We start from the raw sequence: 24,196 nt of genomic DNA, 5'->3' as shown, positions 1-24,196 counted from the left end.
AGGGACCTCAGACCCTGGGCTCAGTTTGGGGCCCTTCATGACAAGGAAGAGATTGTGCAGGGAATGGAGCTGGGAAGGGGCTGGGGGAGCTGGGAAGGGGCTCAGGCTGCAGAAAAGGAGGCTCAGGGGGAACTTGTGGCTCTGCACAGCTCCTGACAGGAGGGGACAGCCAGGGGGGATTTGGGATTTTACCCCAGGGAATAGGGACAGGAGGAGAGGGAACAGCCTCAGGCTGGGCCAGGGGAGCTCAGGGTGGAACCAGCAGGAATTTCCCCATGGAAAGGGGGATCAGGGATTGGAACTGCCCAGGGAGGTTTGGATCCCCATCCCTGGAGGTGGGGACAAGGTGGGGATCGGGCACAGGCATTCCCGAGGCTGTCCCAGCTCTCGAGCACACCCAGCTGGGATGGGAAGCAGGAACACCCAACTGGGATGAGAAAATAGGAACACCCAGCTGGGATGGGACCCAGGAACACTCAGCTGGGATGGTTCCACCCTCTGCCCCATCAGCAGCAGCATTTCAGAGGGTTCAGGGTGGCCCCAGCTGTGGCAGCACGGTCACCACGTGGGTTCAGAGGGGCTCTGACCGTGGCTGTGTGGGAGAAAAATGAGGGCAGGAGCCATGAAACCCCCAGATTTGGTGCCTATTCCAGGGTATAAATGCTCTTGTCCTGCACTGTGGCAGGTTGGGGACTGTCACCCCCAGGGCGTGTCCCACTGTGCCACAGCACTGAGCTGCAGAGAGAGCCTGAGGTCCCTCAGGAGTGAAACAGCCTCTCCTCAACACCCTTCTGTCTGGAATTAATGATATACAAAAAATCCCTTATCCTGAAAAATTTCCTCATTCTAAAAGGACAATTCCAAATTAGTCACATCTGAAAAAAAAAAAAAAAAAAAGAACAAAAAAAGAAGAAAACTAATTTTTTATCCTGTTAGATTCCATGGAAAACCAAAATCCTTTTGTGGAACTTGATTTTTCTCTTCCCCTTTCCCAGTCTGACTGTGATCATGAAAACGCCAGGCTTGACCCCTACACTCCTTTTAAACCCAAGGCCCCAGGCCAAGGCTTGGAGGGCTGTTTATTTAAAAAATAAAAAGTAAATAAATGGAAGTACCACCTGGCTTCCTCCCCTCCTGGCATGACCCCATTTCAAAGTCCAGAAGCAGCTGCAGAATTCAATCAAACCTCCTTAAGGCAAGCCAGGGAACATTCCAATTAGGATATAACGTCACTCGTCTGAGAATAAAAATTCCAGAGAGAGAAGTGAAAATGAGAGCAGAGTGAAAGCAGAGCAGCTTTACCCTGGCAGCAGAGGGGACTGACACTGCGGATTTTTGCCAGAACGGGAAGTCAGAAGGGTGAAACGTGGCCCTTGGCCATGGGAGGGAGCAGGAGCCCAAATCTGCCCCTGGGGACGAGCTGCTGCTGCTGCCGTGTGGCCACACCTCGCTTCCACTGAGAGCCCAGCAGGAAATGTAAATTCTGGGATGAAATCACAAGCAGTGACAGAAACACGAACAACTTGGAGCCGTTTAGCCCCTGCTGCCATCCTCCAGGCCCTGAAAAGAGGAGCTGGAGTTACATAAATGACTAAAGCAGTGACCCGGGCTGTTCCCATGGGTGGGGCTGCTTTCCAGGGATATCTCTGCCTCTGGGAGGCTGCAGCTGTAGGAGGAGCCTGGGCACCTTCTGCTGGGCAAGAGGGCTCCGTGCCCTCCCAGCCGGGATGCTGAGAACCAGCACAGCCCCATCTGAGCATTCCTTCATCCCATCCCATCCCCATCCCATCCCATCCCATCCCACCCACATCGCCCACGTGGCTGCTGCCAGCCCCAGCGCTCATTCACACTCGTGCACACGTGAGTCACAACTTTTATTTCCAGCTTTTCCCCCGTGGAACAAACAAGCTCATTCCTGTGGTTACGATTATTTACAGAGTGCTGGGGCTGCGCGGCGGCCCCGGGGCAGAGCAGGGCACGTGGAGGTGGCAGCGGTGGCAGGACGCGAGGGCTGGGGGTGACACGGGGCACTGTGAGGTCCTGGCAGGGAAAGGAGCCGTCCCTGCCCTGGCACAGGGGTGGGCAGCAGCTGAGGAACGAGCCAGAGCAGCTCCCGAATGGGAGACACGGTGGCAGACGGTGACATCATGCAGCAGTGACAGGCACAGGGCAGCGTCCCCTGGGAGCTGCCAGCCCCGGAGGTGGCAGAGCCGTGGCAGGGGACATCCCCTCCCAGGGCTGGCACCCGCTCCAGCAAGCTCAGCTGCTTCCTCAGCTCCCTTCCTTCCTCCTCCTCACAAAATCAGAGACGTGTAACCAACAGGAACGAGGCCGGTGCTGTTTCCATGGCAGCAGCGGATCCAGTCCTCATCCACAGTGGAGAGGAGCTCCAGGACGTCTCCTTTCTGGAAGCTCAGGTGCCCGTCAGCAGTGCCCGTGTGGTCACACAGCGCCCGAACTGCCCTGCAGCACAGATGGCATCGCAGGCTCAGCGCCCTGGGCACCCCCAGGGGCTCCCACAGAACTGGGGGGAGCAGGGATCTCCTTCTGAGGCAGAGGTGCCCCCCGGGGAGGGATGTGTACCAGGAGCCACCTGCCAGAGCTGTCCCCGGGAGCTGGAGCAGAGCAGGGATGGCACAGAGGGTGTGGGGACATCGGGGACATCCCCAGGGAGGATGGGGAGGAGGGAAACACCAAACACCACTTGGGATGGACACATGCCCGCCCTGCCCACTTGGACAGAGCCACAGCCAGGTTACAGCTGCCATGGATCCAGAAAACACACAATAAAATGCTAAAAATTGTCCCCAAAACACCTGGGAAAAACAGCTGATGCCAGGTGGGAGAGGCTCAGGCTCCCGCAAAGCCCACAGGGGAAGGGGATCCTCGGGGGTGCAGTCATGGCTTTCCCTTTAGAGAAGTGTGGGACCCCCAGGCCGTGTCTGAGAGCAGCCCCAGCTTTTCCCCACGCAGAGAACCCCAGCAGCAGCTCCCAGCCCTGCCCACTCCCCCTCCTCACCTGCGGGTTGGGGGCAGGGGGGGCACAGCCCTGCCCGGCGGCTCCGGAGCGCGGCTCCTGTCCGGTGCCAGGCCCTTCACCACCCCGGCCAGGACGGGACTGGGGCACAGCCAGCGGGATGGCCTCCTGCCACAGAGCAAAGGGAGCCACAAGCTCGCCTGGGAGCTCTTCCTGCTCTTTATCTCACACTGTTCCGGTGAGCTGGGAGCTGACAAGGAGCCACCGAGCACCACCTCCAAGTCCTGCTCCACAGGACTGAGCAATGCCAGGGCAGCAGCACTCGGGACACGCACAGACCCGGGCCAGGGGCAGTACAAGATCCCCACGAGGCCACCGTGGTGAGCCAGGCACAGAAACCTTCCCCAGCACATGCCCCTTCCTCCCTCCGCCTGCCCAAGCTGGGTCTTACCTGGACCTGGCCAGGATGGTGTCAGGGCTGGGGGAGACGCTCCTGGACGAGGGGTTGGTGGCTCCAAAGAGCCGGCCCAGCCAGCTGCCCTTGTCAGGACTAGGAGGGTTCCCCATCTCTGGGCCAGAAGGTGCTGCCTGGTTCCTGCCGGCAGGAGGCTCTGGGGAAGCAGCCAGGAGATTCTTTCCAGCAGTGGGATCATCCAGCTTGGTGAGCGCTCCAGTTCCAGTGGGCAAGAAGAGATCTTCAGGGGAAGAGGTCCCTGAGGTGTCAGTGCTGCTGCTGGGCCTTGGGCCAGAGCGTTCAGGGACAGCTTTGGTCTGAAGGAGCTGCAGCTCCGTGCATCTGGGCTCACTGGTGGAAGTTTGGGATTGCACAGCCTGGCCCGGGCTGGGATCCCCCGCAGCCGCCCGCAGCTTTGTCCACCAGACCAAGGGGAACCTTTCCTTGCTAGGAGCAGTGTAAATCCTGGAGCTCTGGCTCAGCTGGCCCCACCAGCCACTGAGGCCAGCCCCAGTGTCCCCAGCGCCCTCCTGAGGCCCGTGACTCTCTGGGGAGGTGTCAGATCCCAGCAAGGTGCGGCTGAGCTGGTCGCCCCAGCGCAGAACGTGCTGGAAGGTTTGGTGCAGGGCAGCCCCCAATGGGGGGGCAGGGACCAGCCCACCCATGAGCGTTTGGGACCGGGCCCTTGTGCTGCCCCCTGTGCCCCCCACCCTGCCCACAGCATCAGGGGGGGTCTCATCCTCCAGGCTGTCCCTGGCAGCACCACCCTGACCCTGCAGAGACGCAGCCCCCCGCACCGGGACGGGGTGACGGCCGGGGGACAGCGGGGACTCCAACCGGCGGGACAAGGGCCGGACATCCACGGACAGGTGGTGGTGTTCAAAGAGCAGGTCCAGGTGGAAAGTCAGCACCGAGAGTGGCTGGATGAGCAGCAGCAGTTCGTCAGCAAGGTGGGGAAGAGGGCCTTGGCTCAGGGCAAAGAAGGCCATGGGCGAGTAAAGCACAGAGATCACACCTGTGGGGACAGGGACAGGTGAGGCAGGTGCAGAATGTCCTGTCCTTGCCACATCTCTACAGCCAGGCTGTCCACGTCAGTCACAGCACCCTCTGTGTGTGCTGAAGATGCACCATGGAAAAGGATGTCCTGAACCACTGTGGAAACTCCAGCCAAGCATGGACATATCCCAACCCCACGAGTGGGATTATCAGCCTGGCAGGGATGAGGGGGTTTGGGGAGGGAGTTCCTGGGTGCCATGTCTCCTTACCTGGGCTCTTCTGCAGGTGAGATATCCACAACTCCAGCTGTTTAATGCTAAACAAGACAAAGGGAATTCAGATTAGAGCCCCTGGGATAGCTCCAACCTGCCATGGCAGTGGGGCCAGCAGGGCCAACACTCACTTCAGAAGGCCCAGGATGAAGGCATGGAACTTCTGCCTGGTGCTGCTGAGGGGGGCCAGCCCGGCCACGTGCCAGCACAGGGAGTGCAGCGAGCGGGTGTTGGGGCCTGTGGGGGCACAGAGCACAGTCACTCACTGCCCAGGACACATCCCCCAGCCCAGGCTGCAGCAGGACTCCAGGCACCTGGAGATGTCCCAGCCCCACCCTCACCTGTCTTCACAGAGGCTTCCACCACACTCCAGGGGGAATTTCTCCGCTGGCCTGTGATAACATCCTTCTGGAAGGGCTTCAGCCCGTCCTCCACCAGGGCGTAGAGGGCAGGGCAGAGGGTGTGCAGCAGCAGGTACCCCACGTCAGGGTTGAGCCGGCTGTCCCCCAGCTGGGCCTGAGGGAGGCAAAACAAGAGGAGAGGGAGGAGAAGGGCAGCACCCGACCCTGATTCTGCCGGGAGGGATGAGGGAATCGCACCTCTGGGACTCCCAAACCCCCTCCTGCCCAGCCCAGCCCAGCTCGCACCTTCTGCACCAGGTTCCGTGCGGTGCTGAAGTGGGCGATGACCTTGTCCACGGCGGAGCTGACGGCGACCAGCAGCGCTGGGGAGGAGGGAGAGAAGAGAAGGGAGAGGAGAGAAGGGTCAGCATGGAGGGACCCGCCGGGCACCGAGCGGCCCCGGACCGGCAGCGCCCACGGTGGGAGAGCCTCGGGGGGCTGCGGGGGCGGCTGCAGCCGCGTTCTGCGGCTCCACAGGAGCACCTGCAGGGGGGCGAGCAGGGCCGGGCCCGGTGCAGGCAGCGCTGCCCGGCCCTGCCTGCACTGTCCCTGTGTGCCCTTCCCCTGCCCGCCGCTGTCCCTGCCCCAGCCCAAGACACCCACCCGGCCCAGGAGGAGCCCTCGCACCCTCCTGACCCTGGGGGTCCCGTTGCCCCCTCCACCCCTCCCACTTCCTCGTCCCCCGCCCCGCGGTGGCTCCGGGCAGGACCTGCCCCAACCTTTCGTTTGCTCTCCATGGGGTCCCTCCGCTCTCCCCCCGCCGGGCCGGGCGGCTCCAGCGGCGGCTCCAGCGGCGGCTCCAGCGGCGGCTCCAGCGGCGGCTCCAGCGGCGAGCGGCTCGGGCCTGGCTGGAGAGAGCGGGACAGCGGGGTCAGGCGGGGCGGCGGCTGGAGCGCTGCCCGGGGCCGCGGGAGGAGCGGGGCCGCCGGCGAGGCCCGGCTCGCTCCGGCTCATGGAGCCGGGGGCGGCGGCGGAGCCCAGGGCGGCGGGGCCGGGCCGGGCCGGGCGGCGGGGCCGGGCCCGGGGAGGAGGAAGCGCGCTGGGAGCCGCGGGGCGGAGCGGGACAGCCCCGGCACCTCCCGGGCCGCGCGTTCCGCCGGGCGCGCCGGCGGTGCGGGGAGAGCCTCAGCGTGCCCTGCCCGGAGCGCCCCGGGATCGCTCCCACCGCCCGGAGATGCTCACCCGGGCCCGCAGCCCCCCAGGCAGAACCTCCGGCCCACCCCGGAGGGACCCGGACTCACCCCCCGTGCAGGTCTCGTCTCCTCGCTGGGCTGCCCGTGGCACCGCGGGGTCCCCGAGCCTGCGGACCGAGGCAGTGCCCAGCCCCTTTTCCCCTGCGGGCAGCCCCCCTTTCTCCACATCCCTGGGCTGCCCCTCCGCGATGGGCTGCAGGCTCGGCCGGGGTCTCCTTCTCAGCTGGTGGCCGTCACTGGGTGCCAGCACCTGTGTCCCCAGGGGCGCGGGGGGCCCCCAGCCCGTCCCCGTCCCCGGGGGCACAGGGGGGTGCTGGGCCGGCTCTGCCCGCTGGCCCTTGGGCTGCCTGGCGGCACTGCGGGACCGCAGCTCCTTGAACGTTGTCACCTCTCTCTGTCTGGGGCCCGGAGGCCTCGCTGGCGCGTCCTGCTGGGGCTGGGGTTCGGGCCGGGCTGGCTCCTGGCCCGCGGTGCCGGACAGGAGCTCGCTGGTGGGGGGCAGCTCCGTGTCAGGCGAGAACACGATCAGCCAGTCGCTGCGGTCAACCCTGGTCTGGGCGACTGTGGGCCCAGCCACGTTTCTCTTCCTCCTCTGGGCCAGCTCGTGGAAGGAGGTGATGGTCTTGGTGCCCGTGTCTCTGCAGAGCTCACCCGGGCCGGCCTTGGGCTCTGCCGGCCGCACCGGCCCCAGCGGCTGCTCGGCTCTGTGCGCGTTCAGGACCTGCAGCCGCCGCCGGGGACGAGGGGGCACGGGCGGGGGGAGGCCGCTGGGCCGGGGCCGTGGCTCCGGAGCGCTGCTCGGGACCTCGGGATGCCGCCGTTCCGGCACAGGCGGCGGGGCTGGAGGCGCAGCATCGGGCTCGGGGAGGGGGTTGCAGTTGGGGTCCAGGTCAGAGCAGGTCTCCTGTGCTGCTGTGCTGGGAGAGAGCTCATCGCAGTGGGAGTCGAGCGAGTTGTTGCTGCAGAGGCTGTCTGGGGTCTTGCTGGCCACGGCGGTGGCTCTCTGGAGCACCGGGGAGTTGTGGTTGGCATCTCTCCCATCGCACGTCCTGTCCTGGTCAGCCAGAGATTCGCCATTCTGGGCGTTTTCTATGGGAATGACGTTCAGCTGCTGGTCAGGGGATTGAGACTCTTCTCTGGCGAACTCCTTGCAGTACACCGAGACTGGGGAGTCATCCAAGCTGAAATCCGAGCAGCTACTGACAGAGGAGGAGGAGGAAGAGGAGGAAGAAGCCAGATCACAAGGGGGATCACAAGGGGAAGCCGCCTCCTCCTCGTCTCCACTGTGCAGGCAGGGGAAATCCTCTTGCACTGCCTGGTTCTGGAGCCCGAGCGTCTCCGGCTCTGGAGCGTGGGACTCACAACACCGGCATTTCACGGAGGGATTGTTGGAATTGGCATCCACTGGCTCACGGTTCTCTGGGCAGTGGGTGCAGCCAGTCTGGTCTCCCCCACCGGTGGAACCGTCTGTGTCCTGGAGCTCGGGGTGCCGGGAGAGGTGCAGCCCCAGGGAGATGTGCTGCAGGTGGATGTGGTTGAGGTTGCACAGGAGCCCTTTCTTTGGAGCCAGCATGGTGCTGCCTCACTGGAAGTGCCAGGGCTCCCAGGAAAGGCCAGCAGCTCCTCTCTTCAGACCATCCAGCTCCCTGCAAGCACCAAACACCCTCCTGGTCAGGGAAGAACACAGCGGGACAAACCCGGAGAGGCGCACAGCCAGGGAAGAGGGATGGCAGTGACCTTGCGGCAGGGCCTGGCTCGAGGGTCTGGGGGTCAGAGATGGGCATGTGCCCTGAGAGAAGGGCTGCCCGAGAGAGGGGCTGCCCCACACCTTCCTGCCGGACTTGGGGCTCTGCAGCCGGGCAGGGACTGGAGCACGGCCTGGGAATGATCCCGGGAAGCTCGGCTGCCCTAGGGCCGGATTCCCTCCGGATGGTCGGGAGCATCTCGGGGATGCCGTCAAGGAGAAAACGCCCTTGGAGGCTCGGCGAGGAGGGGGATGGTGCTGTCCTGGCTGGGGGCGGCGGCACCGCGAGTGCTCAGGGACCGGGGCTTGGCCGGAAGCCCCCGGCCCTGGGAACCGCTGCAGAACCGCCACAGCATCACCGGACCCGGCCTTACCGGGGTGGGGGGAGCCCCGGCCCCAGGCACCTGCTGGAGACTCCGGGCAGGGAACAGGCAGCGGAGACCGCGGGAGGGCGGCTCCGAGGATCCGCCAGCCCCGAGCATCCGCCAGCCCCGAGCATCCCCCAGCCCCGAGCATCCCCCAGCCCCGAGCATCCTCCGGCCTCAGGGCCAGGAGCGGCGGCCAGGCAGCAGAAGCGGCTCTGCTGGGCGCGGCCCTCCCCATCCCCCTCCAGCCCCCGCCCGGCTCCATCCCCTTCCCCGTCCCCCGCTCACCTCGGCGCTGCGGCGGCGAATGCGGCTGCGGGAGGGAGGGAGGAGCCGTGGCCCCGCCACCGCCCGCCGGGAGCCGCCCGGTCCCGCCCCGCCGGCGGGGGCGGTGCTCCGGGCATCCCCCCACCCCGGAAAGCACGGGAATACCGGCATCCCCTTCCCTGCCATCCAGCCCTGTCCCCAGACAACACCAGGCAGCGACGCACCTACAATAATTTATGTTTATTGACACACGGCCGGGGGGGAGAGCTGAACCCCCCGGCCATCCCATCGCACCTTCTACAACCCGCCCCTGGCCCCTCCCAGGGCAGGGAGCAGCTCCAGCCCCCTGCCAGGCTCCTCCATCACTTCTGCCGCTTGTAAATCTTCTGTGCGAGGTCCAGGAAGATGTCCCGGGGCAGGCGCTGGGCGTGCTTCCCAATCAGCTCCTGCAGCCGCCGGTAGCTGCTCTCCTCGTACTCCCGGAAAGCCTCCTCCATGCCCAGTGCATTGTAGAGCTCCTTCACCTTTGCCACCTTCTCGGGCTCCTTACAGCCGTAGTTCTCCTGAGAAAAGCCTGGAGTGAGTCAGGTTCCATCCCAGCTCACGGCACTGCTGCTGCTGCCTCAGGATGGGGCAGGAGCTTTGTTCAGGAGCTTTGTTCTCTGTGCTGCCCCCCCTCCTCCCAGCCAGGTGAGCACTCCAGGTGTACATTCTGGTACTGCATCCCCTCTCCCAGGTGTGTGGTCCCAGCCTTCACCTCCAGGATCTGCCTCTGCTCTGGCGTGACCCGGCGCAGACACTCCACCACCAGCCAGCTGCACTTGTTGTCCTGGATGTCAGTGCCAACCTTCCCTGTCAGTGCTGGGTCCCCATAGCAGTCCAGGTAATCGTCCTGTGGGGCAATGGGAACACCTGAGTGCCACAGCCAGCACCTGCCAAGCAGCAAGGGGCACAGAGCCACCTCCTACCTGGATCTGAAAGAACTCTCCCATCTCCAGCAGGATGGCTTTGGCATTCTCGTGCTCCTCCTTACCATTAATACCTGCCTGAGGGGAAGGAAGAAATAACAGGGATAAAGCCTTCCTGCATCAGGGATAAATCCTTCCAGGACCTGCCCTCCTGGACAGCCTGGCACGAGGGTGAGGTCCCTCCTGGGCTGGTCCCAGCACACTCACCATGTACATGGCCGCAGCCACGGGCAGGTAGAAGGAGTAAAACGCTGTCTTGTACTTCACAATCGCCTTGTACCTGTGCCAGAGGAACCAGGCTCAGCCCCAAGGCCTGGGCTCTCTCACCCTCTGCAGGAGGGAGGAGCAGCAGCTCCCCAAAAACCAGCCCCAGGCTCGGCTGTGTCCAGCACAGCCAGGAAGGGACCAAACCGTTCCCGTTCCCTCCGTACCGCTGCTCGCTGAACCGGCTCAGATCCACCTGGGAAATGGGAGCAGTGATGAGGTCCAGGGTCTGCCCCAGCTCGGTCTGGTACCCTGTCTAGAGAGGAAAGAAAGGATTTGTGGCTCACTGTGGCCTTCCAGCACTTAAGGGGATTATAAAAAAGAGGGAGGAGGATGTTTTGCATGTGCAGAAGTAACAAGGCAAAGGGTGATGGTTTTACACTGAAGGAGGAGAGATTTAAATGAGATATGAGAAGGAAATTGTTCCCTGTGAGGGTGGTGAGGCCCTGGCACAGAGTGCCCAGAGAAGCTGTGGCTGCCCCTGGATCCCTGGAAGTGTCCAGGGCCAGGCTGGACAGGGCTGGGAACAGCCTGGGACAGTGGAAGGTGTCCCTGCCCATGGTGGGGGTGGAACAAGATGATCTTTAAGGTCCCTTCCAACCCAAAATAGTCTGTGATTCCATGATTTATTCACACAGTCCTCCAAGAAAGTCCCAACACCACAGTGCAGACCCCAAGCCCTGTTTCAGTTCCTCTGTGAGTCCAAAGGCTGTGTGTCCAGCAGGATGCCCAGGGATTTAAGGAACACTCTGAGATGCACATGCTGTCAAACATCAGAAAAGGCTCAGACCCCAGGAAATCGGGAAGGGGTTGGGGAGCCGGGCTCACCTGCAGGAAGAGCTCCAGCAGGTGCAGGTAGTAGGGCTGCTGCCCACAGTACTTCCTCAGCACCCGGTACACTGATGACTCCAGGAGAAAAGCATCATTGATGGCATCCAGCCCGATCCCCTCCTGCACCAGGAAGGCAGGGAGATGTCACAAAACCTCCTGACTCCCAGGGGACACCCTGTGAACAGGGGCCTCCTGAATGCTCTCACCTTCTTGTACCAGCAGAGCTGCCCCCGGCGGGTCAGGGACGCGTCCATGATGTCGTCAGCCACCAGGAAAAACGCTTGGAACTGCGAGAGGCTGGATTAGGGACGGGGGAGTCCCTCGGGGGGTCCCATCCCCAAGTCCCGTTCCTCACCAGCTCGATGCACCAGCCCACGGCCAGGGCGCAGCGGAGGCTCTCCGGGTCCTGCTGCCCGGGCCCCGCCAGCCGCCGGAACGCGGCCACCACCGTCATCCCCCGGTTGCACTTCCCGCCCGGCGCGTTGTACTCCAGCACCTGCGGGAGCGGAGCGAGGTGGGCGGCGCCGGCCCGCAGCCCCCGGCCCGCAGCCCCCGGACCAGCCCTTCCCATCCCTCGCTCCCCGGCCCGGTCCTGCCGCCCCCTTCCCGTACTCACCTGCTTCAGCCGAGCCACGGCATCTCCCACCTCCGGGTGCCCCAGCCCGTCCTCCGTTAGGTCGCAGACGATCTGCGGGAAGAAGGCGTTGAACTCCTCGCGCTCGGTCGCTGCCCGAGCCCCGGGCCCGCTGCTGCCGCCGCTCATGGTGCCGGTTCACGATCCCGCCGCTGCTGCCCGCGACCCTCGCGGCTCCGCCGCCCCCGCCCCGCTCCACCCTCCGCGCGGGGCACGCCGGGACGCGCAGTCCCGAGGCGTGGGCGCGGGCGCTGCCAGCACGGCCGCTGGACTACAACTCCCAGCGTGCCCGCGCCTGGGGCGGATCCGGCGGCCGCACGGCTGGGGCAGCGCCCATTGGCTCGTTTTATCATGCGAGGATGAGCCCAAGGCGGCTCAGCCAATAGAAGCGCAGCGAGGGCGGCACCGAGGCCGGTGATTGGTGGAGAGGGAGAATGGAGCGAGCTCCGGGCCTGGCGTGGGGGCGTGGCGGCGTTTGGGGGCGGGGCTTGGGGCGGGGCGTGTTCGGTGACCGGGAGGGGAATGGGGGGCACGGGCACCGGGACGGGGACAGGGGTGCGCTCGAATTGGGACCAAAATGGGGGTGTGGGGTGCTATGTTGTCTGTGGGGTTGCAGGGCAGATTTGGGGTGCTGGGCAGGCGTGGGTCTCCATGCAGGTGTGGTACACCACGCGATTTGGGGTGCCGCGCGGTTGTGGTGCAGCACAGGTATGGGGTGCAGCACAGATACGGGGTACCGTGCGGCTGGGGGGTGCAGTGTAGGTGTGGAGCGCCATGCAGCTGACATGCTGCGGAGGTGTGGGTGCGGCGCAGTTACGGGGTGCAGAGCCGGTGTGGGGTGCAGAGCAGGTATGGGTTACAGAGCAGGTATGGGGTGCAGAGCAGGTATGGGGTGCAGAGCAGGTATGGGGTGCAGAGCAGGTGTGGGGTGCAGAGCAGGTGTGAGGTGTGGCGCAGACGTGGTCGCTGTGTGGGGGCTGTGCAGGTGTGGTGCTGCACAGGGTCAGTACAGGTGTGGGGTGCAGAGCAGGTGTGGGGTTCAGAGCAGGTATGGGGTTCAGAGCGGGTATGGGGTGCAGAGCAGGTATGGGGTGCAGAGCGGGTATGGGGTGCAGAGCAGGTATGGGGTGCAGAGCGGGTGTGGGGTGTGGCGCAGACGTGCTCTCTGTGTGGGGGCTGTGCCGGTGTGGTGCTGCACAGGGTCAGTACAGGTGTGGGGTGCCATGAGGGTGGGGTGCATCACACACCTGTGTGCGCGGGCGAGACCCCGGGTGCCGGGGGGGTTCAGCTGCCATCGACCCTCGAGGGGACGCCGCAGGGGTGACCTGAGCTGAGGACGCGCTGCGGGGACACACGCGGTGACACCTTCTCGCTGTTGCCCGCATCTCTTGCCTGGGCCCCCGCCCCGCAGATTGGCTCCAGCCCCGAATCCCCTAATCCCGGCTCACCCGCGTTAATTAATCTCTCTGTGGTGCCCTCTAATCCCCTCCCGCCGCCGGGGGGCGCGGGGGCTCGGGGCAGAGCCTCTGGCTCCAGGACGGGTGTCCTTGGGGAGCGGGAACAGGGGACGGGCGGGGGGCTCTGCCCGCACCTCCGGGGCTCTGCGGGGCCCTCGTACCCCGGGGCTCTGCCCTCAGCCCCGGGCGGGCAGCGGGGCTCTGCCGTGTCCCTGTCCCGCTGCCTCTGCCGCCTGAGCCGCCAGCCCTGCCGATGGACACAAACTGGATGGAAGAGTATTGGAACAGGAATAGGACGTGTGCTGGAACTCATTCCCAAAAAATGCTTTTTATTCCCGGCCACCCCGCAGAGCAGCCCCGCGCCCCCTTAATCAGGCTGGCGCAATGTAATCTGAAATAATCAAATTAGAGAGAAACCGCTAATCAGCATTGAGCTCTTGGTGTGTCACAGAGCCTAATTCCTGCGGGGAGCAGGGGGGGCCGCCAGCAGCGTCCTGCGGGCAGGGGCTGCCCCAGTAACGCGGGGCTGCAGTGGGGAGAGCCAGCGGGGCACAGCGGGGTGGGACCAGCCCCTGCGTCCTGCTTGTCACCGTGTCCTGACTGCCATCGTGTCCTGTCTGAGCTCTGACCATGTCCTGCCTGCCACCGCGTCCTGCCTGAGCCCTGTCCGTGTCCGTCCTGCCATGTCCTGCCACACCCTGCCCGCACCTTCATCCTGTCAGTGTGTCCAGTGTCCAGCCTGTGGCCACGTCTGGCCTGCCCCTCCGTCCCTCCTGCGAGGTGCTGAGGGTGCTGGGGCAGCTTAGGGGGCAGCCAGCGCACGGCCGTGCCCCGAGACCTGCGCCAGGTGCCGCAAACGCCGCAGTGCCGTGGCTTGGGTGCCCCAGCCCACCTTGCGCTGTGTGACCTTCATCTAATCGCGTTAATGCCTCGAGTCTGCTCTGCAATCAGGCGGTATCAAACCTGCCCCTCCCCCCGGCAATAAAGGGAACGGAGATGGAAGGGGAAAATAACCAAAGATTAAACATTAATCTGCCCAGGGCCGAGAGGGACTGGGGTGGGTGGGAGGGGACCTGTTGTCTTTGGGCTCCTGCTGCGCCACGCAGTCTGTGGGGCATGGGAGAGGCCCCTCGACGGCTCCCGAGGGTGTCCTGGCTGCTCCCGGCTCTGCAGAGGGTCAGGATTGGAGCTGGGGTGCTGCAGGACCCCCCCTGTCCTGTCCCATCCCCGGGCAGGGTGCTACGGGGTCGCAGGAGGTGCAGAAGGAGTCTCCCCCAGACCAGTTCAGAATCTCTCTTTATTATTTAAATCCATTATGTACAACGACCAAAAATAAAAAAACGCTCTTAAATTCTCTGCGATATGAAAACTACAAGCTCTGTACATCGACTGCCGTGAGTGCAAGAGTGGAGGATCATGGTCTTTGGTGGCTAAACTCGCGCCCGCGCACGGCCGGCACCCCCAGCCCCTCCAGCCTCCACCGGGGTGAACCACGAGGTGCCACGGCGCAGGGCAGGGGCGCCGGTGACAGGAGCACAGGGTGGCTCTGACTCCCGACACAGGGCTGTGGCGTGGGGAAGGTCACCAGAGGCGCGGCCAGCGGGAGCTCGGAGCTGTCCGAGCCGGCCCGCACGCTCTGCGGGGCGCTGGGATGACCGCTAAGACATCTACATCACGCAGTGTGAACACAACCCGGGCACGCGGGACACGCGGCTCCGCTGCAGATCCCTGCCCGAGGGGCTGCTGGGGACACATCGACCACGGGGATGGGTGGGCAGGGAAGGGCAGTTGAAATCCATGGATAAAAGGCAGTGCAGGACATCCCCTGTGGCAGGCACTGCCGGGATTCCTGGTGGGCTGCTGCAGCCCGGCAGGCTGGGCTCCCAGAGCAGCCCTGCGCTCCGGGCTGCTCCCGACGCCCCAAAACACGAGGGTGGAGAACTGAACACCTCACTTCAACAAAGTACCGCGGGGAACAGGACCTCGCCCCTGCGCTGGGGGTCCGGCTGGCCCCGCTCAGCGGCAGCCGAGCCCCAGAGCACGAAGACAAGCCATGGTTCCTGACTCCGGGAGCGGGAAGCAGCTCGCACAGCGCGGCGGGGTCGGAGGGGACACTACTCTAACCAGGACTGAACACGGTTGGCCCAAAGCGACACTGTAAGCAGAGCTCGGCTGCTCGGCAGAGCCACGACTCGCACACACATTGCACACTACTGTCTCTGGAGGGGAGAGGTGTGGGGCATCTGTGGGGACCCCGGGCCCCTGTTTGACGGGGGGTGACCCCACAGCCCCACTTGTCACCCAGGCGCTGCCCGGGATTGGAATCGCTGTGTCAGCCTTTTGCTCCTGTGACACTGGTGACTGGCATCTCCAGGCAACCTGGAAACGGGACTGCACCGCTGGGCAGGGGAGCAGAGCCCGGGCTGAGCATCCTCCTGGAGCCACAGGCAGTGGGGTCCCCGCAGGTGACCCCCTGAGCATCCTCCTGGAGCCACAGGCAGTGGGGTCCCCGCAGGTGACCCCCTGAGCATCCTCCTGGAACCACAGAGGGGTCCCCTTGGACTGACCCTCTGAGCATCCACCCGGAGCTGCAGGCAGCAGAATCCCCCCAGGTTGCCCCCATGGGGGCACGTGTGGGGCAGAGCCCTGCCCAACAGCACATCCCAACCTCACTGGGATTCAGCACCTCTGGGGCAGAACGGTCCCACAAGCTGGGGAGAGGGACTGGGGGGCTGCTCAGTGGAGAGATCTCTGCCCCCAGCGTTGCCCCTTGGCACTCGTCACACCAGGGGAGCCCTGCCCGGGACCCCCAAGTCCTGGCACTCCGCGAAGGGGGAGTGCTGACCCTGGACCCCCATGCTCTGCCTGCCATGGGCTCCAGCCTCCTCCCTCCCCCCGGGCAGTCTCTTCCTCCTCGCCCTAAAGGCAAAGGTGCTGGGCAGAGCAACCTGGGGATGGAGGTGGGCGTGGGGCAGCCCCTGCTGTGACAGAGGACAAGCTGGAGGAGCTGCCAGCGCCAGCCTGGCCCCGGGACAGGCTGTGGGACATGCGGCACAGAGCGTGAGGGGCCCGGCCCCAAAGGGGCAGTTATGGGGAGCTGAGCTCCCCAGAGAGGCCAGAGTTTGGGCAAGGGCTCTGACCTGTCCTGTGCCTCCGAGAGGAGAGCAGAACTCACAGATGGTGATGAGCAAGGAGGGGAGAGCCCGGGAAGGGTGACCCCCTTGGGGCAGTCAGCAGAGCCCCCTCCTCATCCAGCTGGGCCAGCTCTGGGGCTTATCCCTGCCGTGCCCGAAACAGCCCCTCCATGGCCCCGGGTGCTGCCTCTCACCTCATTTTCCCTCCGACACGGCAGGGCTGGTACTCTGCTTCTCCTGCCTCCCCTGCGGCCGGGATGCCCGGGTCCCTCCTGCCTGTGTGGGTGCCGCCGTGACTCACATGTTGGATGAGAGTTTGGGCTTTGCCGTTTCCACCTCGGGGCTGAAGGCCACGGAGCCCTTGCGGGAGGGACCTGCTGCCTGCCTGGACGCGGAGCCCGGGGACTGGGGGGTGGACGCTGCCGGCGTGGAGCGGCCGGGCTGAGCCAGCGATCCTGAAGGCATCGGCTGCGAGTGCGTGGGCTGGCCTGAGACCCCCGCACACTGCTTGGCGAGGAGTCCGGCTACCGAGGGCGAAGACCTGCGGGCCAGGTTCCCTGCAGATTTCCTGCCCTGCTTCAAGGAGCTCCCGTCGGCTTGCTGGGCCACTTTATTGGGAAGGGAGGGCTGGGAGGCAGAGAGCAGCCGGACATCCTGGGTGAGCCGCCCCACCGGCAGGCCCTGGATGCTCCTGTGCTTCACCAGCTGCTGGGGTTGCATCAGGAGGGAGATGTGGGAGCCGGTGGCTCGGGACAGGCTGTAGTGGAGCGTTCTCCCCGGCGGCAGCGCCTGCTCGGAGCTGGGGGACGCAGCGCCCGCCGCTTGCTGCAGCAGCGAGGTGGAGAGCGAGGCGCCGCGGGACCGGGAGAGCTGGGGCTGGGGCCCGCCCGGGGGCTGCTTGGTCCCCGCTGCCATCTCCGCCCTCTGCGCCGCGCGGGGCAGCGGCTGCGCCCCGGGGCTGGGTCTCTGGGCCCCGCTCTCCAGCGGCGCCTGCGGCTGGACCATGGGGGACGAAGGCGAGCCGGCGGCCGGCGTCTGGATGTGGGACTGCACCCCAGAGGGGGAGCTCACGGAGGAGGGCCGGGAGCCCCCCAGGCTGGGCTGGGAGCGGCGCACCGGCTTGGTGAGCAGGGTGGCCTCGGGCGAGAGCGGGCTGGAGATGGAGGAGGGCGGCAGGAAGATGTGTGCCTGCAGGCTGTGCTGGTGGGTCAGCGCGATGGCCACGTTGGTGGTGGCAGCTGCTGTCTGCAGGGGTGCGTGCACCAGCGGCTCCCAGATCACCGGCTTCCCGCTCAGCTCCCGGCCCATCGCCATCTGCTGCAGGTCCTGGATGTTGTGGGCCATGTCCTGGTCGTGCTTCACGATCTGCTGGATCATCTCGTTGTTCAGGGTCGCAGAGCTGTGCTCGGCTCTCTTGCGGAGCAAGATGGAGTTCTTCTTCCCTGGGGGGGAGGCAGGAGTGTCACCGACCCTGGGGGTGTGGGCTCTTGGGGACAGTGTGGAGGGCAGGGTGGCAGTGGGGAAGGGACAACAAAAGCTCATCAGGGCTCCAGGGGAAGCAAGACCCAGGGAGGGGTCCAGACTGGAGCAGTGGAAGCAGCAGGGACACAACGGGGAGTCCTGACTCCAAAGAGACTGGGAGCTGGGGTCCTGTTTGTCCTCCACAGCAAGGAAGGGTGAGGACAAGCAGCCACTGCAAGTGCAGTGCAGTGACATTTTCCCAGGTAAACCTGTCCTATGGTACTGCCTGGATCTTGCTGGGAGGGACAGAGAGGGCAGGTTCCTTCCCCATGCTCCCCCATGCTCATTGCTGAGCACCTACGGGGTTGGGGCACTGTGATCCCAGTGACTCCATCACCTCTGGGTCTGGGGGCCCGTGGGCCCTGGGAGGGGCTGCAGAGGTGGTTGTGCTGAGCTCAGGAGGTTCATTCACTCCTCACCTATGCGGTCCAGCCGGTCCATGGCCACTGTCTCGAAGGCCCTGCGCATCATGGGGTACTCCTCCAGCACCTCGTTGAAGTTATCCACGGACAGGGAGTAGAGGCGGCAGTAGGTGTCGGATCTCACGCTGGCCGTGCGCCTGCCCCGGGTCAGTAGGCAGATCTCTGCAGGGACACAGGGCTGGGGTCAGGGTGACACAGCCCTGAGCCCCCTCCCAGCTGTCAGAGCAGGGACAGGACTGCCCAGCACTCCAGCACCCTGCACAGAGGCAGAGACAGACTCCAAAGCCTGCACAGCCACAGCTGTCTGCTTGGCCAGGCAGCATTTTCCTCCCTCTCCAGGCCGTGGAGGCACCCCCAGGTGTGGCTGCTGTGTGGCCTGGCCTGTTTCCCTCCCAGAGCTGTGCCTGTATGCCATAAACTGGCTCAGATGTTCTGCTCCAAACTCTCCTCCTGCCTGCCCAGCAGTGGGGTGGTGGATGCTCCCTCTGCCTCAGCCAGACAGAGCTGGGATGGAGTGGATGCCAAGACTCTGGCACTGGGCAAGAGCAGATGGGCAGGCAGAAGCATTAAGGATGCCCTAGCTTCTGTTCCTGGGCAGCTTTTGGCCCCTACTCTGCTCACCAGACCACCCAGCCCAGCCTCACCCCCAAAATAGGAGCCATCAGACAGCTTTGTCTCCTTGTTGCCCTTGGTGAGGATGCTGACCACCCCGTGCTGGATGAAGTACATCTTTTTGCCCACGGTGCCCTCACGGATGATGAAGTCCCCAGGCTGGAAGACCTCGAAGCGCAGCTTGGTCAGCATGGCCGTCACAAAGTTGGGGTCTGCGTTGGCAAACAGGGGCATGTTGGCCACCAGGTTGCGGCAATTGAAGTTGATGATTTCCTGTGGGGGGAGGAGCAGGTCAGTGGGGACATCACCGAGCCTGGCCCCTGCGAGCACCAGCCTCTGTCCCCCAGGTCACCCCACTGGAGTGCTGCCCACACCTCTTTGAGCGGCTCACTGAGCTCCCCCAGGATGTTTTCCTCGTCAAACATCTTGCCCTGGTAGCGGTGCTCGTAGTACTCGTGGATCCGCTGGCGCGTGTCCCCAGGCAGCTTGTGGAATGACATGTACTGCTCCACTTGCTTGTACTGTAGGGACAAGAGGAGTCACACAGGGCTGAGCTGGGACTGCCTGCATGGCTGGACAGTGCATCCCTTTTATTCCATGTAGATACAGACACCCCTGCTCCACACCCTGTCCCAAAGGCCACCTCTGGGGCAAAGCACAGGACTCCTGTGCATTCAGGATGCAGGTGGACCCAGGGCAGAGGTCAGGATGGGGCCACACCGTGCAAAAGTGACCCCCAGAAGGGACACCAATATGGTCTCTCTCTCAATGGGCAGCCTGAGCTCCACCTGCAATAACCCAAGGCAGAGTGGCAAAGACAAAGACCCCAACCTCTGGAATCAGTAGGGCACGGCAGCTGTGCTGAGCTGGTTCTGGAGCTGGACCTGCTTGTGCCAGGACTCCTCCCCCAGTACCCAGGCCCTTCCTGCCCCACCCCACTGACCTTCTCCTGGTACTGGCGCCGGGATGAGTCCAGGGACTGGATGAGGGCGGTGGCGTGGCCGATGAACATGGCGTAGCAGGTGGCCCCCACGATCATGCTGAGCATGGTGAGCCAGACGTCGGTCATGCCCTCGGGCGCCTGCTGCCCGTAGCCGATGCAGAGCATGTGGCTCATGGCCTTGAACAGGGCGTGTGAGTACTGCTTCCCCCACGAGTCGTTCTGCAGACGAGGGACAGCGGCACTGGGGGGTTTGTTGGGAGCTGCTGTGGGGCTGAATCCCCCAGTCCCACCTCCCTAAGCTGGGGAGTCCAGAGACCCAGCGAAAACAAGGTTCCTGCAAGGCCAAAGGGGTGCATTCTCCTCCAGGAAGAGGCACTGTGAGTGTGTGAAGCCCTCAGCAGGCACCAGCCCCTGCTCTGGGGAGGAGGCAGGAGCCTCAGTGTCCTGTTCCCTCCCCGAGGGATTCCCTGACTCCAGCAAGGTGGGCTGAGGGGGGAAGGTGATGCAGAGGTTCCCTCTGCCCTGTCTCACTGCTGTGAGCACAGAGACACTGCTCACCAGCCCATCTCCCAGCAGTTCCACCCTTACCCCAGTTCCAGCCCTATCCAGGAGATAGGGAACCAAATCCTCTCCCTGCCCAGCAGATCCCAGCTGGAATCACCCCTGTCTGGGCACTCACCACCATGTGGTTCTTGGAGACCCAGCAGTCCTCAGGGAAATCCTGCAGCATGGGCACCAGGAACTGGAGGCAGCCATCCCAGTGGCACAGCAGCAGCATCATCCCAATGAGGTTGAAGATCCTCACCACGGCACTGGCCAGGTCATACGTCATGTGGAAGATCTGGGGAACAGGCAGGAGTGGAGTTGCAGAGAAACTCTTCTAGAACAGCCCTTGGAGCCCTCTGCCCCCCAGACAGCTGTACCCTGTAGCTGGGGACCCCTGAGCTGGCCTGGGACCCTGAGCAGGAGCCCCCCAAGGGGTTCTCACCTCCTCCCACTGGTGGATGTAGCGGATGAGGCGCGAGAGGCGCAGCAGGCGCAGCAGGCTGAGGATCTTGGTGAAGCGCACGATGCGCAAGGCCCGGGCTGTCTTGTAGACATCAGAATCCACCTGGGTCTCCACGTCAACGATGAGGAAAATGTAGTCAACAGGGATGGAGGAGATGAAGTCAACCAGGAACCAGCTCTTCAAGTACTTCATTTTGATGGTGTGAGGGTCAAGGATGATCTCCGTGTTGTCCTCCACCACGATGCCTGTCCGGAAGTTCAGCACCAGGTCAGCCAAGAAGAAAGTGTCCGAAAGCACGTTGAAAACGATCCAGGGAGGGGTGTTCTCATCCTTGAAGAAGGTGATGCCCACGGGTAGGATGATCAAATTCCCCACCATCAGGAGCAGCATGATGAGGTCCCAGTAAAACCTGCAGGGTGGGAATGCAGGGGACAGAACAGGACAGGGAGGAGTGGGGAGAGGCAGGACACAGGCAGTTAGACAGCAAAGCCAGGATCAAAGCTAGGGTCTGACAGAGTGCAGAGAGGCAGGTGCTGAGGAGACTCACACTCCTGTGTGTGCCTGCCCACACACATGACTAACACCCTGCTGCTTGGCTGGGACAGATGTGAGCCAACCTGCATGGAGAGGAGCGATTCAGCACTGGGCCAGGGGCCCAGGGGTGTAAAAGTCACCCTTTGTGGGAATGGGGGCCTGTAGGAACTTGGTTGTCTCTACTGCATGCACATCTCTGCCCCCACCCCAAAGTGGACACGTGCCCCGTGGAGAAGTCAGAGAGGATGCAGGCTTTGCTCCCTGAGGCTCTCTATCATCTGCTGTCTCCCTGGCACCACCCGAGTTGGCTTAGCAGGATTTGGGATAAGCTTTGCTGGTTATGCAAACCGAGTGCCGAGCTCCTGGGGCGGCCGAGGAGGATCGGGGCTGCTGTTGTGGCGAGCCAGGCAGCAGCCAGGCAAGGACAGACAATGCTGGCACCAGGGGGAGGTGGGAGGAATGTCCAACCCTAAAGGAGCTGCCAGCATGCACAGGGCAGGAGCTGCACAGCCCAGCGCCTGCAGCATTCCTCATCCACCTCCTTTTGCTGAGAGTGGACAAGGTCAGGGGCTTTGGAGAGCAAGCCAAGTGATGCCAGGAGCAGCTGGTTATGTCAGGACACCCAGCAGCCCTGTTCACATGCAAATGTGATGTTTTCATTCTTCCCACAGACACATCACGTCTTTCTTCACCAGGCTTGTGACTCCTGGGATCGCCCCTTCACAGGCCCTTGGGAAAGCAAGCCCAGCTCCCACCTTCAGGTGTCCCCAGACACCCCCTGTCAGCCCCAGCCCTGGTCGTGGGTGTAGACTCAAATCTCCAAAGGTGATTTCAGGCCAGCTCAGTGCCTGGTGGATCCAAACCAGTTTTTACAGGTGACAGAAGCCTGTGGGGCTGTTCCCACCATGGTGGGACACAGGCACTGGGCTCTCTGCAGCTGAGGGAAGGGATGTTGTGGTGCCATGAGAGGCTTCCTCAGAGCCTGAGGGGAGTAGGGGGAGGCACCCTCTCCTCAAGGAGCCACCCCAAGGTCAGGACTGATGTCAGAAACTACACCAGGGTGAGGAGCCATCCAGGGTCAGGAGGGACCCCAGGGCTGTGAGGGACCCCGTAATCAGGAGCCCACCCCAGAATCAGGAGCTCTCCCAAATTAACACCTTGTGGCTAGTGGCCAGGATTTGCTGGACCAAGCAAGGAAATGCAGCTGAGGGAGAAGGGGCCTGACCTAGGTGAGGAATTACCTCCTGCACCTCCATGCTGTGCCCTGAGAAACTGAGCAGGGAAGCTGCCTGTTCCTGTAGCTGCCCAAGCCTGCCCAGAGGTCTTGCTTCAGATTTAGGCTTAAGCTCTTTAGGTCAGGCCTTGTCCTTCACTACGTGTCAGAGTGAACACTCGAGGCCCTGATCTCCATGGCCTTTATGTATCTCCCTAATGTGATAAACACCGGAGTAATCCCCCGTCTGTCCACCTGCCAGCTCCCTTCATGGTGCTCCTGCCAAGCTCAAGGCTCACAAACTTTGGGATGGTTTCCCTGGGAAAAGGGCTCTCAGGGCTGGCAGCCCCGAGTGTCATCCTGGGGTGGTGCAAGGGACCGAGTGAGTGATTGGGACCCAGTGGTGAGGGGAGATGGCTACAGGTGCCGGGGACCCACACCGGTTGCTGGCCCCATTCTGGGATGCTTCCCAGGCTGGGGACATCATCCATGTCACAGCTTGCTGCGGGAGATGACTGCCTGGCAGCTTCATTCCCCGTGGAGAAAGCCCACCCTATATGACTCAACATCCCCGTGACACCCAGTTCCTCCCACATCATCCAGCCCCGAGCTCCCGCTGTGATCCCGGTGACACCGAGAGCCAGGCCCGGCTCCTCGCTGGGTGACCAGCCCTGCTCCAGCCGCGGGGAGCCGCGTCCCAGGGGGATGAAGACTCCATATCAAATTAAAAACAGCATCGAGAAGGGTGGAGGGAGCTGTAAGGGCAGGCAAAGCCCAGCAACCCGTGCCTCCTCCACCGCACGCCCGGGGCCGGGTCAGCGGAGATCCGCGGCTCGGCGGAGGCTGGCTGCCCCCGGGCAGCGGGAGCCCCGAGAGCCCGGGGAGGCTGAGGCAGGACAGAGTTGTCCGTTCGGGCGGGATAATCCCAGACGGGAAGGGACTGGGGCAGCGCGGCCCCGGGCTCCGGCGGTGGCAGCCGCCTCTCCGGGCCGGTGCTGAGCCCCGGCTACCGGCACTTGTTGCCCCTACGGGGCCGCGCTCAGCACCACGGACAGCGGCGGCGGGAGCCAGGCCGGGCGGTGGGGCCGGAGCGGGGACCGGGGCCGGGATGGGGGTCGGTACCGATGTCGGGGCGGGGGTCGCGGGGCTCCGGTCCCACCTGAAGTCGCTGTAGGGATGGATAATCCAGGCGCCCGCCGACTTCACCCGTTGCCGCTCGATCTCCACGGCCCGGTGGCTGCCGAACATGCGCAGCGAGAACTTGTTCACGGCGGGCTGCAGCATCGCTCCGAGCTGCCGCTGCACGAACGTGCCCGCCGCCGCCTCGCCCTCCGCCACGATCTGCTCCGTCGCCGCCGGCGAGGCCGGGGCCGCGCCCGACGCCCCCGCGGGCGCCCCCGCTGCCTCCCCGTCCAGCACCGGCGGCTTCTCCCGCGGCTCGGGGCTTCTCCGCGGCGCCGCCTCCATCCCGCCGCCGCCGCCTCGCCTCACGTTTCCTTCAAACGCCCTTGCCCGGGCGCCCTGCCCGTCGCCCCGCCGCACATGCCCGGCCCCGGGCGGGCGGGCGCTCGCTCGCCGCCCGTGGCCACTCGCTCACCGAGCGCTCACGAAGCTCCGTCGGCGCCCGCCTGTTGCGCACGCTCCGGGGCGGGCGCGGCGGCCGCCGGCAGCCGGGAAGCGCCGGCGGCACCGGAGCGGCGGCGAGGGGAGCGGCGAGGCCCGGGCGGCACCGGAGCGGCGGCGGCGGCGGGACCCCGCGGCGGGCGGGGCGGGGCGGGGCCGGCGGGCGGGGCAAAGGGAAGGAGAACGCGCCCCCGGTCCGGCCCCACCCCCGTTCCGGCCCTGCCGCCGCCAGAGGAACCGGAGAGGGGCGGGGCTTCAGGGAGAGAGGGGCGGGACTACCCAACCGGGACCCCGCCCCTCGGTTCTAGCCCCGCCCCATCGCAGGTAAAAGAGCGAGGGAGGGCGGGGCTGGTGGCGGTGGG

The 24,196-nt window shown here is 64.5% G+C and overlaps 3 protein-coding genes across 3 annotated transcripts; all 3 read right to left on the bottom strand.

Moving 5' to 3' along the window:
• Positions 1–1,857: 1,857 nt before the first annotated feature.
• On the bottom strand, positions 1,858–8,770 carry RUSC1 (RUN and SH3 domain containing 1). Its single transcript, XM_033082959.2, has 10 exons — positions 8,691–8,770; positions 6,342–7,939; positions 5,820–5,948; positions 5,347–5,423; positions 5,041–5,215; positions 4,831–4,936; positions 4,697–4,743; positions 3,429–4,446; positions 3,020–3,145; positions 1,858–2,463 (listed from the first exon to the last, which is right to left on the bottom strand). The coding sequence occupies exons 2-10, from the start codon at positions 7,864–7,866 to the stop codon at positions 2,295–2,297; spliced, it is 3,372 nt and encodes a 1,123-aa protein (XP_032938850.1). The 5' UTR covers positions 7,867–7,939; positions 8,691–8,770; the 3' UTR covers positions 1,858–2,294.
• A 124-nt stretch (positions 8,771–8,894) lies between these two features.
• Positions 8,895–11,553, bottom strand: FDPS (farnesyl diphosphate synthase). Its single transcript, XM_033082839.2, has 9 exons — positions 11,349–11,553; positions 11,088–11,228; positions 10,939–11,019; positions 10,730–10,852; positions 10,069–10,157; positions 9,845–9,917; positions 9,638–9,715; positions 9,427–9,561; positions 8,895–9,232 (listed from the first exon to the last, which is right to left on the bottom strand). The coding sequence occupies exons 1-9, from the start codon at positions 11,493–11,495 to the stop codon at positions 9,032–9,034; spliced, it is 1,068 nt and encodes a 355-aa protein (XP_032938730.1). The 5' UTR covers positions 11,496–11,553; the 3' UTR covers positions 8,895–9,031.
• Positions 11,554–15,457: 3,904 nt separating this feature from the next.
• Positions 15,458–23,693, bottom strand: HCN3 (hyperpolarization activated cyclic nucleotide gated potassium channel 3). The gene is made up of 8 exons (XM_033082919.1): positions 23,371–23,693; positions 20,444–20,873; positions 20,135–20,296; positions 19,456–19,674; positions 18,887–19,033; positions 18,545–18,785; positions 17,898–18,062; positions 15,458–17,399 (listed from the first exon to the last, which is right to left on the bottom strand). The coding sequence occupies exons 1-8, from the start codon at positions 23,676–23,678 to the stop codon at positions 16,255–16,257; spliced, it is 2,817 nt and encodes a 938-aa protein (XP_032938810.1). The 5' UTR covers positions 23,679–23,693; the 3' UTR covers positions 15,458–16,254.
• Positions 23,694–24,196: the final 503 nt, after the last annotated feature.

This window comes from Catharus ustulatus, chromosome 30, assembly GCF_009819885.2.
Source record: "Catharus ustulatus isolate bCatUst1 chromosome 30, bCatUst1.pri.v2, whole genome shotgun sequence".
In the NCBI taxonomy this organism is placed as follows: Eukaryota; Metazoa; Chordata; class Aves; order Passeriformes; family Turdidae; genus Catharus; species Catharus ustulatus.
The sequence above is the reverse complement of the archived record's forward strand: the minus strand, read 5'-3'. Positions and strand labels throughout refer to the sequence as shown.

Excerpts from the sequence above, each read along its gene's own strand:
- RUSC1 (XM_033082959.2), bottom strand. The coding sequence starts at position 7,866 with ATGCTGGCTCCAAAGAAAGGGCTCCTGTGCAACCTCAACCACATCCAC. Across the intron at positions 4,447-4,696 it reads TCACCTGCAGAAGAGCCCAG|GTGTGATCTCTGTGCTTTAC; the intron begins GTAAGGAGACAT and ends CTGTCCCCACAG. Across the intron at positions 2,464-3,019 it reads CCCCTGCCCCCAACCCGCAG|GGCAGTTCGGGCGCTGTGTG; the intron begins GTGAGGAGGGGG and ends TCTGTGCTGCAG.
- FDPS (XM_033082839.2), bottom strand. The coding sequence starts at position 11,495 with ATGAGCGGCGGCAGCAGCGGGCCCGGGGCTCGGGCAGCGACCGAGCGC. Across the intron at positions 11,229-11,348 it reads CCGTGGCTCGGCTGAAGCAG|GTGCTGGAGTACAACGCGCC; the intron begins GTGAGTACGGGA and ends CCGCTCCCGCAG. Across the intron at positions 10,158-10,729 it reads TGCTGGAGCTCTTCCTGCAG|ACAGGGTACCAGACCGAGCT; the intron begins GTGAGCCCGGCT and ends TTTCCTCTCTAG.
- HCN3 (XM_033082919.1), bottom strand. The coding sequence starts at position 23,678 with ATGGAGGCGGCGCCGCGGAGAAGCCCCGAGCCGCGGGAGAAGCCGCCG. Across the intron at positions 19,675-20,134 it reads TCTCCAAGAACCACATGGTG|AACGACTCGTGGGGGAAGCA; the intron begins GTGAGTGCCCAG and ends CCTCGTCTGCAG. Across the intron at positions 19,034-19,455 it reads GGCGCCAGTACCAGGAGAAG|TACAAGCAAGTGGAGCAGTA; the intron begins GTCAGTGGGGTG and ends TTGTCCCTACAG.